The sequence below is a fragment of the Rhinolophus sinicus genome, linkage group LG13 (assembly GCF_036562045.2).
Source record: "Rhinolophus sinicus isolate RSC01 linkage group LG13, ASM3656204v1, whole genome shotgun sequence".
Lineage (NCBI taxonomy): Eukaryota > Metazoa > Chordata > Mammalia > Chiroptera > Rhinolophidae > Rhinolophus > Rhinolophus sinicus.
Window position 1 is genome coordinate 46679060 of NC_133762.1, and position 18039 is coordinate 46697098.

At 37.8% G+C, this 18039-nt stretch overlaps 1 protein-coding gene across 9 annotated transcripts in view; it reads left to right on the forward strand.

Annotated features, from left to right (window-relative positions):
* Positions 1–18039, forward strand: part of PLCB4 (phospholipase C beta 4) — a 398844-nt gene that overhangs the window by 310848 nt on the left and 69957 nt on the right. For all 9 annotated transcript variants that reach the window (XM_074318158.1, XM_074318162.1, XM_074318160.1 and 6 more), the window contains 10 exons: positions 1928–2138; positions 3128–3221; positions 3435–3514; positions 4103–4187; positions 6764–6854; positions 9433–9528; positions 14133–14233; positions 14824–14859; positions 16971–17112; positions 17756–17840. In XM_074318158.1, the coding sequence (XP_074174259.1) occupies positions 1928–2138; positions 3128–3221; positions 3435–3514; positions 4103–4187; positions 6764–6854; positions 9433–9528; positions 14133–14233; positions 14824–14859; positions 16971–17112; positions 17756–17840 (1021 nt within the window). The remainder of the gene's footprint in view (positions 1–1927; positions 2139–3127; positions 3222–3434; positions 3515–4102; positions 4188–6763; positions 6855–9432; positions 9529–14132; positions 14234–14823; positions 14860–16970; positions 17113–17755; positions 17841–18039) is intronic.

An 18039-nucleotide genomic window follows, 5' to 3' on the forward strand; every position in this document is an offset into this window, starting at 1 on the left:
TCACCTTTATCCGACTGTCCGAGCCTTCCTCATCTCTCCTTGGACAATGCCAGTTGACTTCTAACTGCCTTCTCCTTTCTACTCAATACCTTACAATGTATGCTCCACCCAGTGGCCAGAGTAAACCTTTAAAACCAAATCTAATTGTGTCACTCCACCCTTCAAAATCCTCCAAAGGCTTCCCACCACACTTAGAATAAAATCCAAAGTACTTAGGGAAGACAAAAGTCCAACTGATACAGCCTTTGGCTGTCTCTCCAACTTCATTTCCAGTTAGTTTTCTCTCCTCCATCACCACTCCTGCATCAAGGTCTTTGCACTTGCTGATCCTTCTACCTGGGGTGGGTTCCCCCAGGTGTGCAGGTGCGCACGTGGCTTGCTCCCCATGCGTGAGTGTGATGACCTCAGAACAGCTTTTGGGACCACATATCTAACACAGCCCCTTGGTCTTCCTCTATCACTTTTATTCCCTGCTTTCTGTTTCCTTCTAGCACTCTCACGGCATTGCATTATATTTGTGTGTTAATTTATTTGTTATTTTGCCCATAATATGAGTTTCATGAAGGCAGGACTTGTGTGTTTCTTCTATCACTATATCTATCTCAATGCCTCAAAAAGCACTTGCTCTTAGAATGAATGTATGGAGATAGAGACACAAATTTTTATCTAAGTATCCATCAACTGGACGATAATAAACCGATATATTCACATATGGAATACTGTACATTCCGTATACTACATACTACTATACATTATTCAGTGAAAAATAAATGAAGAAGAGGTACTTATATTAACTGGATAAGTCCCAAGAAAATACAGAGTAAAAATAGCAAGTTGCAAATGCAGGTAGTGGCATATCTTGTATATAATTTTTTTTTAATATTCAAAACTACCTATTGTTTGGATAAATGCATATGTAGTGATGTTACAAAACCATTTGGGGAATGTTAAACACAAAAACTAGGGTAGTGGTTGTCTACCATGAAGTAGAAAGATGGAATTGAGGGTGGGGTACAGAGGGTGCTGCCAAGGAATCTGTAGTTATATATACCTTTTAAAAATGTTGAGCAAATAAAGTAAAATGTTAAGATCTGAGAAAATTGTGGTGTATGTCTATGGCTATTTCTTATGCTATCATCTATATTGTTCTGTATGCTTAAAATCTGTTCATAACTTGCAAATGTTTAAATAAAAACAAAAGCTGAAGCTGTAATGACTGATAGGATAGGAGAAGATGGAGAAATATTGGTCGCCTTTCCTGCAGTTACCATGGACCCTGTCCCCATGTCAGAAAGGTGTGACAAACGAACAGGGGCTCTTGGGACCATGTTTCAATGACCTTTGCAATCTCTTCTCACTAGTCCCATACCCTGCCTTTTAGATAAAATCGGAAAATCGAATTGTTTAAATCCAGAAAGGCCACTAATTCCTTCTCCAATCTGGAGAGAACAATAATGCCTCACAGTTGTCTGCATCCCAGTTTTTTAAGAGCACCTCTTATATGTATTGTCATTTGCCATCATGTTAGGCCTGGACAGCAGGTGTTGCCAGTATTTCCCCCCATTTGACAGAAGAGGAAGCTGAGACTCTGGAGCATAAGGAGTGAGTGGCAGAGGCAGAAAGATGGTGTCCCCTTGACTCCTGGTCACCACAGCTCCTGTCGCTATGCTTCTGAACTTGGGGAACTGTGTGCTCTGCCATCGTAGACATAAAAGCAGAATGCTACCTCTTTGTGGAATGCATTAGGTTACTTATAATGTGCAACTATGTTATGTTGTCCAAGTTCTGAAAAATGATGTGTCTTGGGAAAGAGACTATGAAGACGTTTGGACTCATCCTGTTTAAGCTGCCTCAGCTTCCGTGAATAAAACATGAGATGTGTCTCTTTAGAGCCACAGGTCTGCTAAGATATTCTTTTTTTCCCTAGGCCTCATATCGAGTGATGGGTTTTGCAGATATCTGATGTCAGATGAAAATGCCCCCGTCTTCCTAGATCGTTTAGAACTGTACCAAGAAATGGACCATCCTCTGGCTCACTACTTCATCAGTTCTTCCCACAACACCTATCTCACGGGCCGACAGTTTGGCGGGAAGTCTTCAGTAGAAATGTACAGACAGGTTCTCCTGGCTGGGTGCAGGTCAGAAACTCAAGATGGCAATTGTGTTTTTTGTATACGATGCCTTTGCTGAAAAAAAAGGAAGTAATTGTCAAAATTGGTCCTTCTCTTAAATTACGATGGTCATTTAACCGTGAGAAAGGAAGGACAGTATCTGTTCCAGAACAGTCTAGAGGCCTCCTGTGGGTCAAAAGATATTTTCTACTGTAATTTTGAAATATCCTCCAAAAATTGCAAAAAAACAAAACAAAACAAAAAAAAACATTCATATTTTAAGAAGTCACGCTAGGTTTTCTATTGGTCATATATAGACACTTGCAAAGTTAGCTTTACTTAATGTTAAAAGTTCTAAATTTTCATTTTCTGAGAATAAAGATTATTGAACATTGTTTTTCTTTTACAGAAATTGGCAAAGGTTTAAAATATGACAAAAATGCTGAAAGTGAAAAATAAGAAATGTAATTACATTATGATTTTTTTCTTGGTTATTAGTAACCAATATTTTATTTTTTTACCCACTATTTTTTTCTTTAGTATGGAAATACTTTAAAAGAAATCAGCTATATCAGGACTTCTGTCTCTAAATACTTGATTACGAATCACTGAAACAATGAGAACATTTTCCTTTATGGCCTAAGTAACATCATCCCACCTTAAAAATTATTCTTTAACCTTGTCTAAAACCTAGCCCATATTCAAATTTCCCCAGTTGCCCCCAAGTTGTCCTTTCTTGTGGCTTTGTCACAACTAGGATTTCATCCAGAACCACACTGTTTGTGATATCTCTGAAGTCTCTTTTAATCTTTGACAGTGCCTTTTGGATGACACCGAGCTGATGAAGAGAGTAATGTGATTTAAACCGGAATATTCCATAAAATAATCCTGTTACTTAATTCATTCCATTCTCCACTTCTGTCAGAAAACAACTTGTTTTGGTGTCTTTTCCTTTACTTTGTACACACACTGTTTTATTGTAAGGGTTCAATATTATAATTTCACTATGTTTCTAGATGTGTCGAACTTGACTGTTGGGATGGAAAAGGTGAAGACCAAGAACCGATAATAACTCATGGAAAAGCAATGTGTACAGATATCCTTTTTAAGGTAAGTTTTAAAATTACATAGCCATAGGGTTTTCCAAACTCTTGTGGCTCTAACCACGGGGATTCGACTGGTAGTAGTTTCAGGGTAAATGGGTTCTCCAGGCCTGAATTGCCACAATTGGCTTTCTGAAAAGCTCAAAGTAGTCTGTGATTGGTTTCAGGTGCCTTAAAATTTGTTCTCTTCTCTCTCATTAACACTCTTTTATCTTTAAAGGATGTTATTCAAGCCATCAAGGAAACTGCATTTGTCACATCTGAATATCCTGTAATTCTCTCCTTTGAAAATCACTGCAGGTATAATGATTAATTCTACTCCAAGTCTCTAAGCATTATTTCCTGATCCTCATTCCCCACTCCTGCTCTAGTTTTTTTTTAAACAACCCAATAGTTTGTTTTGTCTTATGAAACACATAGTCAGTCCTATAAAAAAAAAAAAAAAAATAGAAAGGAGACAGAAAGAAAGAAAACTCAAACCACTACTCTCCCACCTCCAAAAAACCCCCAAACAAAACAAAACCCAAAGTCATCCTATGTGTATGTTTAGAGATGCTTCCTCTAAACAAAAAGCAGAGATCAGGACACCTTACTCCAAGTTCCATCGAGTTGGAAGATTTGGCAGTATATTTAAAATCAGACTTTATGAACTTGGAAGACATTTTTTATTCTGTTTACCGTCTCTTAGTTTGGGGGCAAATTCTACTTCTTTTTTAAACAACACTGGTTCAAGTTTGTGGTATGTAACAGTACATCTTACATTAATATCAAGGGGACAATCGTGCATTCTGTAGTGTGGGAGTTTTTAATTGCCTAGGAATGAGTGTTTCTTATTCTTGGACAGTTAATGGATGTTTGAATTTACAAATGCCAGTTCTTTCTCTCCAGCAAATATCAACAGTACAAGATGTCCAAATATTGCGAAGATCTATTTGGAGATCTCCTGTTGAAACAAGCACTTGAATCACATCCAGTAGGTATTTTTAGCTAACCATATTTCTAACATGAATGGATTTGTTTTGAAATTCATTTCTAAGGGGTCAAGTAGTTCTGGAGGACTAATGCTAAAGATCTTCATATTTATTTAAATTCATTGGTACAGAAAGCTTTCATTGTGCTTCAGAGGGATGTGTAGAGAGAGACATAAAATAAACATCTGGTTCAATTTAATTCGGAAGATATTGGAGTCTGTGGTTTCTGAGATCTCTTTCCTAAAATTTCATAAAGTGCCCACTGGCCAAGAGTCTAGACTCCGCAGTCATTCTCAACTTTAGTTATATGTTAGAACCACCTGGGGGAACTGTTAAAAATATCTTTAAGAGGGACCCACTCAGATATTCTGACTTAATTGCCCCAAGTTTTTTAAACGCTCTCCAGGTGAATCAAATGTGCATTTAGGGTTCAGCACACACAGGAAGTTCACAGATTAAAGTCTCAGAAGCCTGAAGTTCAAGTTCCCAACTCCAAAATAAATACTTGGGCAATGTTATATGGACATCTTTTGAGCTTCATGTTTACATCTGCTAATTTCTTCGTCAAGCAAAGACTTTTTAAACTGTGGCCCATAGATAGGCTTTGTGGGGTCTGTGAACTCATTCTAACTGCATACAATTTCTTTTGTATACAAAGATTCCAGAGAGTTCATCACAAAGATCCATGAACCTAAATGTTAAGATCCACTGTCAAAGATGTTATGAGTAGCAAGAGAGCTAATGGAATTAAAGTAATAGAACACTGTGCAGTAGTAAAATATTTTGCCCCACTATTGGCAAGCAGCTGATGGGCCCAAACATGGTAGAATGAGGTGGCAGTAGAACATTACAATGACTGACGGGAAGAAAGGTGCTTTGTGTTACCTGTGAACACATCATGTAGTTGAACAATGAGTTTTTCAGAAGTCATCTATGGGAGCTGAAAAAACTTTAAGAGACAAGGGTATTTGCATCCTTTGCACCCACTCCTGATTCTCTTCAGTTTATTGAAGCCATAGCTGCAGACGCCCTGTCCATGTTCATGCAGCACTTCCTATTTCCCTGTGTCCTGGCCTGACTTTCAGCTGAGTGCCAGCGCCTGTAGCTTTTGCCCTGGTCACTGGAGCCTGCTCTGCCCACATGTGAAAGAAAGGCCAGAAGTGCCAGAGAATTAACACCCCCACCCCATGCTCCCTACTCCCCAGGAGGGATAACTCTGAGCATATGTTCTCCACCGCCCCCAGGGTTCCCCAGCAGGATGGCACTCCAGTTGCCCACAGTGATAACTTGCCTCATAACACACCATTGATTGGCTGCCTATCTTCTTTTTATTACTTTTCTGCTCCTCTTGGAGTTTCCTGGGACAGCCTCCCAAATAAACTACTACGGGTGCATTAATCCTTACCTCAGAGACTGATTCCAAGGGAACCCAAACTAAGAAACATCCCTGATTTTTTTATTCTATATTTTTTGACCTAGGCCCTCTGTTTATTTTTGGGTCTGTACTTAAGTGCTTGCTGTTGTGGAAAGACCACTGTATTTTTTGTGAAGTGATATGCACATACGTTAAAGGTGCTGTGGGAAGCATAGGTATTATAAGTGAGAGTAAGACCTGCTCCCTGAACTAAAGACCTTTCAATATTGGGGAGGGGGCGGCGCACAGGGCACAAATGTAAAAACATAACTGAAAAAGAAGTTGGCCTATGCTGTGTTAAATATTTATTAGACTTATCCAGGTTCAAGAGCGATCACTTGGAAATGGACCAGTTACGATAGGCTTCTCAAAGGAAGCAAAATTTCAGCAAAATTTCGAGGCAACACAGATGTAGGAATGCACAGTGCCTTGCATTAAGAAGTAGTTTAAAATTTACTTTTGAAAATGAATGGAGGCCTGGATGGGTTGGTGGGTGGGTGTATAGATGGATGGATGGGGGAGTACGGAATGGATGACTAGATATGGCACACTTATATGAATCAGAGGTAATAGAAGAAGGGACCATTTCCTTTGCAGACATAAGTCCAAGCAAATGAGAGCAAAGTAGAGGTCAGGTTTCAGTAGTTAGGACCACTCTCTTCTTGATTCCTTTATTGAACCAACAAAACCACAGTCCCAGTGTTGAGGTTGGATCAGCCTACTGGCTTACCGTACAGCCCAACACTTGGGAGGATCAGGGGAGACTCCTGACTTATGGTTGGGAAAGCCAGTTCTGACCCCAGCTGGCACAATGATCCTTTGTACTTGACCAGCTAGTACTTAAAAGGAGCAAGGCCTGAGGTTGAAGAGGAGCCCCTCCCCCAACACCACCACAGGTCAGAACCAGCTCCACTAGGGAAAGTGGAGCAGCTCTGCATAGCCTGGAGACTGTGTGGATGTCAAGTCTGCCACAATACTAGTATAAGGCAAAGTTGGATACTATAGGCTAATTTGAGTTGGGAAATGAAAACATAAAACTGTGCTGACTGCCATCTAGTGGACATGGGTGGTATAACTCACAGGCCTCCATGCTTATTGTGGGCTGGTAATGAGAATGGAGAAGCACAACCTGTCATTAATTCAGCCTTTTCTGTTTCTCTCTAGCTGGAACCAGGCAGGCCCTTGCCATCCCCCAATGACCTCAAAAGAAAAATACTCATCAAAAATAAACGGCTGAAACCTGAGGTTGAACAAAGTAAGTCAAATACATGCATCTATGATGGAAGCATACATACATTGTATATTTGGACAGTTAAGCTATCTACAATGAAATATATTTTAAAACCACTGATTTTAGTGATGCTACATATACTGATCAGAGCAAAGTTGCCATATTTACATTTAAGTTTAATTTCTGCGTCAGTTCATTTCTGCAGTGGGAAAAGTATATTCATATAACAGAATTTGAAGGGATCCCGAGGAGAAGTGAGAATAAGCTGAAAGAGACATTTTAGAAATTATCACGATACAAGGAACTATCATTTTATCATTTTATACACCTAAACTCCTCTTTAAAAGTTTCCCTTTGCAGTTTGCCCATGTGATACATACATATCCAGGGATCCTAGGTAAAGATGAGAGTATGAATGTGTGTATGTGTGTGTGGAGAGAGAGAGATTGAGAGAGAAATGATTTTATATAGACATTTTCCCCTGCATTTTCCTAGAACGTTTTCTTTGAAAATACTTTCTTCCAGCAAATCTCAGTTCAATAAATTAGTAGCATCATATATTGGTATGATTGCATTGTTTTTCCCCTAGATATTCTAAATTAAAAATGTTAATTACATATATTATAGTTTTTATTACAAAAGCAATTATGTCATAGGAAAATGAAAACAACAAAAAGTATAAGAAACTAATAAAATAGCCTTAAATTCATGTATTTTACACAAGATACATGTAGTCTAGATACATATACACATGCACATGTTTAGACATATACAAACATTTTTAACAAATCTGGGATCATGTTAAATTACTAAATTTTTATTATTTTTAAAGCAACCAATACAGTATACTTACATGCAGAAAGATATAAATCTACATCGTAACTTTAATTATAATGTATGAAACACAACGAGGTCAGACAAGTAAGTTCACGAACTTGTTGCACTGATGCTGCTAACCTGTTTTGATGTCAGAGGGATTATTCATTATAAATTTGTACCAGCTGGACAAACTGTTAACCAAGTTTACTATTTGGAAGTGCTGATAAGGCTGCGCAAAAAAGTTAAACGACTTAAACTTTTCGACAAAAATTCATGGCTCTTGCATCCCGACAATGCACCATCTCACACGGCACTGTCTGTGAGGGAGTTTTTAGCCAGTAAACAAATAACTAATTGGAACACCCTCCCTACTCTCCTGATCTGGCCCCCAATGACTTCTCTTTCTTTACCTGAAGATAAAGGAAATATTGAAAGGAAGACATTTTGATGACATTCAGGGCATCAAGGGTAATACGATGACAGTTCTGATGGCCATGCCAGAAAAAGAGTTCCAAAATTGCTTTAAAGGGTGCACTAGGCACTGGTGTCGGTGCATAGATTCCAAAGGGGCGTGCTTCGAAGGTGACCATAGCGATATTCATTAGTGAGGTATGTAGCACTTTTTCTAGAATGAGTTCGTGAACTTAACTGTCCGACTTCATATACAGAGTTTATTATATGGAATATGGTATAATTTGACCAGTCCCAAGGTAATGGATTCCCATTACTATGAAAACAACAACGATAAACATGCCTGAATGTTCATTTTGTACATTTGTGCAACCTTCTCCTTGGAATCAAGTGGTACAATTAGAGTTGGTTGGCCAAAGCAGATACACGTTTTATATTGGGATGGATCTTGCTATACTGCCTTTCAGAAAAGTTGAACCAATTTACACTCTGACCACAATATACGAGACTGCCTGTTTCCTAGCAGTATTCTTAATGATGGCTCTTGGTCATCTTTCATATGTTGCCCAATAATAGAAGAAAAATGGTGCTTTAATTTTTTATTTGTATCTTTTTGATAACTAGTTTGTTTATATATCATTATTTATGATTTACTCCCTTTTTTCCATTTTAAAAATTATTTCATTTGTCTTTATCTTACTGACTTATAAAGGTTTTTTATATATTAGGATAATAACCCTGGTTGTATAACTTATAAGTATATTTTCTAGAAATTTTGTCACTCTCCAATGGGCATGTTTCTTTTCTGTCACTTCACCTTAATTGTTCACCAAATGATGGGCTTTTGTTATTAAGACTTAAGTTTTTCACGATGATTGAGCCCCCCTTCTCAAACCAGTGACCACAAATTTGAGTAATTCGCCCATATTCCAGTAGTTCGTCATCACTTGTAGATAATGTAGTTGTTGCATATTCCTTCAGTTCAGTCACCAGGACTGGGTGAGACAGTGGCCTTAGGAACGTCACCAGTAGGAGTCATGATAATACATTTCCTGTCGATCTGAAAGCCCAGATTTTCTAAGTGACGTAACATCTGTCACTTTCTCCTTCTATTATTTTATTTATTTATTTATTTTTTTTTATTAGTTTCAGGTGCATGAAACAATGTACTAGAGATTTACACCCCTCACAAAGTGATAACAAAGTGGGTGTAAATGTCTAACTATTACAAATGTCTAACTATTACTCCCTTCCCCCAATCTACTATCCCTCTGACATCGTATATAGCTGTTACAATTCCATTGACTGTATTCCCTACGCTGTACTTCATATCGTGACTCACCTTCTCCATCTTGTTTGATTTTAATAACAGAGCAGCTTGAAGCTTTGAAAAGCATGATGGAAGCTGGAGAAACTGCTGCCCCAGTTAGCATCTTAGAGGATGATAATGAAGAGGAAGTAGAAAGTGGTGAGTTGTTTTTGTTTTTTATTAGTTTACATGTCACAAAAATAGTGTTTTAAAAATAAGAATAGCATGAATGGGCCCATTTATATAATGTGACATTTTAATTTTTAATAGGTATGTATTCATGCATCAAACTTAATATTTTGGTATTTTTCCAAATAGGATTATTTCCATTTTACCTAGGAGCTAAATTTGAGTGACTTGGTCATCGCTCTTCCTGTTGTACCTTTAGCTGTTCAGCAGAAATTCACAACCAGACTCCCTGAAGCACTTATTATAGAAACACTTACTATAGAAGAACATGAACTTTAGTGTTGTTAGTGATGATGGTATTAGTAAGGCAAGTTAAAAGGAAAGGATCATGGGTAGAGACCTTCAAGTAAATGATTGGTTTGTGTGCACACACAAAAGGAATTGGACACTCAAAGCCAGTATTAAAATTTCAAGTTCAAATTCATTCAAATAACCAGCTCATCAGAACTCTCTATATAGATGATAATTTTAACAATGGCAGCCTTGCTTAAAATATTTGCATATTTGCTATTAGCTTCTATTTTACCTTGGCCATATAGCCACAATCATAATGTTTGGTTTTAAATGGGTCTTTTGAGAGGTTTGGAATGTTTTTAGAAAATTATTTGTTCATTATGTATCATAAGACTTGATTAATAAAATGATTTGGACTTGCATTGTGTGTCTATCAGTTAGACAGTGCCTTGAATTTATATAGTGGCTTTGGGCTACATGATTTAGAAATACTTGTAGAAACCCTCTTCATTTGTTGCATAAACTTCTGAAATGCAAGAGTAGATTTTAGAAAATTCAAGAGTAGATTTAGCAAACTTTGATATTATAGGTAAAAAACCTGAATACTGTGATAATTAACTAATCTTATTTACAACCCCTTAATAAAGACTTCTAACTATAGAACAGACTTCATAACAGTGGTTTATGTTGCATGTGCAAATCATGGGTTCAACTCTACTCCCAGAGAAAAATCATAATGACTTACTTTCATATGTTTTAGATGGCAGGATGACCTAGGAGGCCAAAGATTTCTAATATTATTCAATTAATGCCTATTATGTTTATCTATTACTGTGTAACAAATCATCCCAAAATTTAGAGGCTTAAACAACACTATTATTTTCTCTCATAGTTCTGTGGATCACCTGGGCTCGGGTTGGTGGTTTTCCCTTAGCTTTCTCATGCAGTGGCTGGCAGATAACATCTGAGGCTGGAGTCAACTGAAAGTTCAGTTGGACCAGTTGTCCAAGATGGGTCACTGATGTGGCTGGCAGTTGTCTGCTGGGAGCTCAGCTGGGCCTACTGACCAGAGCATCCCCATGTGGCCTCTCCATGTGGTTGGGCTTCTCACAGCATGGTGGCCAAGTTCCTAGATGGAGCAGTATGTGCCTGGAACTGGGACATTATCACTTCCTCTCTGTTATTCATCAAACCAGTCGTAGGGCCCACCCAAATTTGAGGAGGTAGGTGAGAGGCAAGATCGCATTGTAGAAGAACAAGTGGGAGGGCAGATGTTTTTGCAGCTCTCTTTGGAAAATACAGACTGACACAAAGCCTGTTATATTATTTCACTTTTTTTGCAAATAATAAACCTAAACAAGATTTAAGAATAAAATATTGCAAAAAATTATATTTCAAAAGGTTTGTAAAATACTTTTAAATTTGAAAAGATGAATATTAGGTGAAAACAGTTCTTTAGCTTATGTTTCAAGATGGTATTCAAAAATGTGAAGGCATTACTAGATACTAGATACCAGTAAAACAAGCTGCAGAATAATGGAATAAATTAACAAGAAAAAAATTGTAACAACTACCCTTGTTGTACCAAATGTGCCAACTGAGGATCAAGCAGTTTACATCACTGCCTCATCTGATCTTTATAAAGCCTGATGAAATAACTATTATTACACTCATTTTTAGATGAGGAAACTGAAGCTTAGAGAGGTAACATATTGTACACATGATCCCACAGCTGGGAAGAAGGGGGACTAAGATTCAATCCTAGAATTGTCTTACAGTACTGCCCTTCTAATATACAGGAATATGAAGAAAATACAGATATGCAAAATGGTTGTTAAAAAATGTTTTAAATGAGAAAGAATATAACTGATGAAAGTCACAGATGTGAAATTTTCTGAGCACATACACTCATGTAAAATGAGGGTCAATATGTTTCCCAAATGTTATGTATATGTTCATTATTCCTATAGACAAAAAATGTATACCTCTAGTGGCTGTCATGTTAGTTCAAAATATACTTGAGATTTTGGTTAAATTTTAATAGAAATAATCATTGTGAGATAGTACACATGTAGGAATAACTGAGAGGATAGAATCATCCACTTGAATTTCTCTTTAAAGGCACAGAGGTTCCTGCTATCCCAGTTATATATTTGATTGTTAGGTTCCCTCAGTAATACCTTAGTTCTGGGGTACCAATTGGCTGTAATTACCCTGGTATCACAGTATGATCCAGGAATGCTATACATGAATGACTAGAGTCTCTAATGTAAATACTTTGACACAGCAGGCAAGGGGAAACCAAGCATAGTTCAAGAGGACAGGTCTGCCTGGAGGCTGTAGAAATAGAACAGGCTGTCAGTCAGTGAAAGCATATGTCCCTTCATTAGCTGGATTCAGATTCAGAAGGACACGTGGCTCCAGAACTGTGAGCCGAGCAGTGGGGAACACCGGAATTGTATGTGGTTGTGGGTATGTCTGTGCATACTTGCACACTCAAGAGATGAAAGCATTCATTCATACAACACTTAAAGTAGTTATTACATTTCTACCACTTGTTTGGGATGCAACCATTGATTTTAAGTAGTGTAGTGTACATCTGGCTGGGCAGGTTAGACTAGAGATGTATGAAATGGAAACTTAATAGTGATGGCAGGAAGTTTCAACATCTTGATTACAGATTGTAAGTCATGAAAACCCAGTGTCATGTTAAGAGCATTGTGCTAAGAATCTGGAAAAATCTAGGTCCATATCTTACTCTGTGACCTCACAAGTCAAATCATATCTCTGAATCTGTTTCCTCATCTGTAATGTGAAGACACTAGAGTACATTATTTTAAGACCTATTCTAGCTACTCAAATTCTTTTTTTCCTGCCCAAAGCCTATATGACCTACTGTTTTGTTTTTGTTTTTGTTTTTGTTGTGTGTGAGGCTGTGTGTGTGAGTGTGTGTGTGAATGTGTGTGTGTGTGTGTGTTAATAATCTGCCTCCAGACTATCCCGTCATCTGTGCCAGAGAAGAAGGGTGTCTTTCTTGCCTCACCTTCATCTCATGCCTGCAATAGTACCTTGCGAAAAATAATCCCTCAAATTCTGAATCCAAGATACCATCAGTTGAAAGACATCAATATTTTATTATGACTAAGAAAGAAAAATGCTTCCAGTTATTTTTAAGATACCATCAATTGAAGGATACATTTCAGTGCCAGACAAATGGAAAGGGGCGGGGGGGGGTGTGGTATATGCATCTTAGAATCAAGGAAATAGTTTTCATTTACTCCTATTCTCAAATTCTCCATTGCACATTTTAAAAATGCTTTTTTCAAAAAAGTCTCTAATTCTTCTGGGTCTGCCCTTGTGAGTCCATACTTAGAAATTATTTCACTTATTTTTTTTCCCATTAAGGGTCCCTCATGCCCTGTGTTGTGACACTGTGGATTTCTGTTGCCCTTGTCCCGAGGCCCGTGGGTTTCTGCTGATGCTGGCCAGTTTTTAGGCAAAGTCTTTACCTGGGAGCTCTTGCAGAATGGGGATCATGGGAATCCAGATCTCGTGCCAGTATGTGGCTCATTTTCCAGTGGGTGACCTTTTTTCTACTATGGGCGACTTGGGTGGATACCAGAGTTCTTGTCACTTGCCTGGACCAGGACTGAGTATTTCTGCGCCTCCTGTCACAGCCTGGGCTACGCTCCTGTGCAGTCCCTTTGCTTGGCATCCACCCCTTGCTCCTCTACTAACATGCGCCCACAGAATGACTTCAGAGTCTTTTAAACCTGAGCCAGATTTGACAAATGATTTACAAGAGCAATACAACCCTTCCAAGTTCTTTCTTTTTTTATATCACACCACTCCAGGCCACAAGTCATTATGCCCATAAAATCCAAGTGGACATTTTAGTCTCCTTTTTCAAAATTATAAATGTATTTTCCTTTTCGTGTACCTTCTTCTTGTTTTCTCAAAAGAAAACAAGACCAAAATATCTCCCTATGAGCCACAGATATTCCTGAGGTGCTTGAGGCTTTAATTTTTAGGGTTAGTGTCCTGGGATGGAAATAATCATTAACGTAAGAAAAATGTATTCAGAATCAAGCATGTGAAATGCCATGCTACATGCAGAAGAAATATTAATAATAAATAACAACATATGCTGTTTGACCTTGAGTAGGTAGATAGAGTTTAGTGAGAGTTTTGAGGAAAAAAGTTTGCATATTCAAATGTTTCCATTTTCTTTTATCTTCCTTTTCCTCTGAAAATGCTTACATTCACCCAAGATTATGGAGAAGGTCTGACTGCTTGGTAATAATTTGGCTTCATGGGTTTTCCTTTTGTCTTTCATGCAGCTGAGCAAGAGGAAGAAGCTCACCCTGAATACAAATTTGGAAATGAACTTTCTGCAGACGACTTGGGTCACAAGGAAGCTGTTGCGAACAGTGTCAAGAAGGTCAGAGTCTTGGTGTCCCCCCTATTTCATGACTCTCAAGAGGCAGTATCTGCTAGTTAGGACATTTTAGAAATGTCACCACTATAAGGGAATAAGGTAGCCTATAATGACCCTTTGAAATTGGGTGACCAGATGTCTGCTAATACTCAGTACTTACCTTCATGCTGCATTACTACATAAAGCCTTTACCGATACCCAGACATGAGTATTGAATTGCTGAAGGGTGGTCATTCATGCTTGCTTCCCTTTACATATCAGGGGAGGTGACCACATTTATGATTTCCCTAGCCCTTGACAGAGTCACTAATTAAATCACTGTTAGCAAGGCTCTTAGGTGAAAACTGTCAACAAAGGTGGGAGATAGCATTAACATTAGTTTTTCTGTTACATGAGACAATTAGGCTGTCATATCTTTTCAGTATTCACTTTCGTCCATGTCTTTATGTCATCAATAAATTTCTATCTTAAATAAATAGAAAAACAAATGTACCTATATTTATTGAAATATATGGGTGTGTGTGTGTGGCTGATACATTTTCAATGCTGCCCTTTGGAGAAAGTAAACAAATTATTTTCATTCTCTAATTAAGGCTTCTGATGACCTCGAACATGAAAACAACAAAAAGGTAAGAAAATAATTTCCTTGTGCATTTTGTTTTCGTTGTAAGACATGGTATGTGGCCCTCTAATACTGACCATTTTTGTGCCAAACGTTTTCACTCTTATCTTCCCCCACCTCATGGAATGTCAGGCTTACTGTTTATGGGTATGATATTTATATGCTTGATGCATCTAATTATAAGAATCTTCAAAAGAAAGAATTAATCGCAGTTATGAAATGATTAAAATCCCAAGACTAGGGTAGGTAAAAATGATAATTTTCCTAAAAATAAGTGTTTAGTGCAGTTAGGCATTTTCTTAGCTGGGAGTAGAGATTTCATTCCTAGAATAGGCGTACATAATCATCAATACGCTGGATTTGAAAATACAAATGACCTACTAGGTCAGCAAATCCATATTGTAGTGAAATAGGAAGGCAGTCTTGATTCCAACTACTTTGACATTCTGAGAGATCGTTAGTTAATTTCACGTTGTACACATTCTAGGAATTTATTTGACATTATTAGGTATTGACTTTATTGTAAGGAAAGGAAAGTCCCAGCTTTATTTTCTCTTCTCCCCTTCAAAGTTCCTCGTGATATCAAAGTGGTCTTATTTGGTAAATGTCCATGGTTTGTTACAGTAGTGGCCGTCCAGGCAGAAATTTGCCTTGTAATTTGATTCCCACACTTCAGAGCATCAGAAAATACTACTGTGGTAGCTATGTGTTCCTATCTTATTTGGATCTTCTTACCGTCTAAATGTTAAGTCTGGAGTAATTATGGATATAGGGCTGATCCCAGTTCCCTTCAAGGTGTTTGTGAAAATTCTCCTCTCGTAGAATATCATGAGATATTGGGGTCAACAAAGGACAGATTAACCTTTGGTCACTGCTGTTTATTAGCTAAGTGGCTGTGACTGAGTTATGTTAATCCTTAAGGCCTCAGTCTTCTCATATGGTCAATGGGTAGCTGGGTAGGACTGATTCTTACTACGCATGATTACTGACAGTGATAAAGTTGTGAATGCAGGAATTCAGCCCGGTGCCCAACATGTGATACTGGTGTTACTAATTATCATTAAACACACAAGAAAAGAATCAGACATGGTCTCTGCCTTTATGTGGGGAGTCCGGACATGTGAAAAAATGACTTTAAAAACTGCAGTAAGTTACATTGTTTGACATTTATGTCATGAGTTTATTGGTGAAATCGGTTTGATGATTTAGAATGTCAAGTCAAATAAGACAAACAAATGGTCTGACCATTTTTTTAACTAATGAATTGATTCACATGACTAAGCAGTTTATCCACCTGTAACAATCTATACAGGAAATTTAGCTTTTCAGAGTCCGCCACAAAATATTGCTTACTTTTGAAGGCAGTATTTTTGTTGTTGATTTTGTTCAAATTTACCAAGAAATTAACTCAAATAATTTTGATTTTTTTCCTCTATGCAAAATAATGAAATTTCTATTTCAATAGGACAACTTAAGTTTCCTATATATATAGTAGGTCATCAGATGATTTTAAGAATAACCTCGTGCTTTTTTTTAAATACCATAAGCTACTTACGTATGTGGCTTACATTCTAGAGCAATGTTAAGCAGTGTGGTCCCCAGACCAGGTACATCATTGTCACTTGGAAGCTAGTTAGAAATGCAAATTCCTGGGCCTCACTCTAGATTCATTCCAGAAACTCTGAGGGCAGGCCCCAAGCACTTGGGGTTTTAATAAGCCCTCCCGGGGATTCTGATGAACACAAAAGTTGGAGAATAACTCTTTTTCACTTTGTGCCTCCATTTGTGAAAATAGGAATAATTCTTGCTATAAATATATTTCATAACATTGCTGTGAACCTCAGTGTAGTTTCTGGAATATGTTAAAATCATTTGAAAATCTGAACAGTGTCCTAAAAATGTAAGATAAGCTTAACATTTTATTACCTCCTTTTGGATTATTTCGCGCACAGTAGACATTAACTTTTAAAATGAGCCTTTGGCATAATTGAGGAAGAAAAGCGTCTTTATCTTTCAAGCTGTATGTGTGTAAATTGTCATAGGTGATGAAGTCTTTAGCATATGTGTGTGAGTCCCACTAAAGTCCTCCACACCCCTATTCCCTTCTTGTGCTTGCAGGGCTTGGTTACTGTAGAAGATGAGCAGGCGTGGATGGCATCTTATAAATATGTAGGTGCTACCACCAATATCCATCCGTATTTGTCCACAATGATCAACTATGCACAGCCTGTAAAGTTTCAAGGTTTCCATGTGGCTGAAGGTAACACCAAAGGTTAAATGCTATTGCCTTTTTTGTCTGCTTTTCTGTTGTTATGCTGATGAGCTGTGATCTGACATGTTGCCATTTTCTGGGCATGGGACTGTTCCTTGCCTTGTTTTTTGTTTCACAGACCACATGTCTTTGGCATGTGATGGCATTTATGATGTCATTCCCTCCATCATCCACAGGGTGGCTCTGACAGACTGGATTTGTTAACACATGAAGAGGGTAGCCTACTGCATTCAATATATTTCGTAAGACCACTTTTCATCAGAGCTGGTCTCCAAAAATGTAGAAAGTATTTTATAACATCATAATTATATCTGGGCTACAGAAGCTGCCACTACCACCACCACCATCATTGTCATCATCATCATCAAATATACATATTTCAAGGGTGGTTGTGTGTGGCAATCGTGTACACATAATTTGCTTAATGACTCCAAATTTAATTCATCACACTTTTTTTTAAAGTCAGCTGTCTCCATCTGCAGGACATTAATGAAAGTAGGAGCTACTGATAAGATAATGGAACATCTGCCTGCAAAGCTTCATGATTCAGGGTGTAATTATATTTATTGCTTGTCTTTCTGTGAGGGTTTGATGACAGGGTTTCTGAGTGCATCTTTGCTTTTCTTTACAGAACGCAATATTCATTATAACATGTCTTCTTTTAATGAGTCAGTCGGTCTAGGCTACTTGAAGACACACGCAATTGAATTTGTGAAGTATCCTTATGGAATAAGTGGAATGAATGGTTGGTGCACTTTGGGGAGTGTCTAAAATAGATAAGTGGCTAATACATAATTGTGGTTGTAGAGCTAATACAATAATGTGTGTGAAAGACCACAGCAGCTGTGAAAATCGGCCCAAATGTGAGTTATTTTCGTAATCCACACAGCAAACTGTGGTTTTTCTCTGAAATAT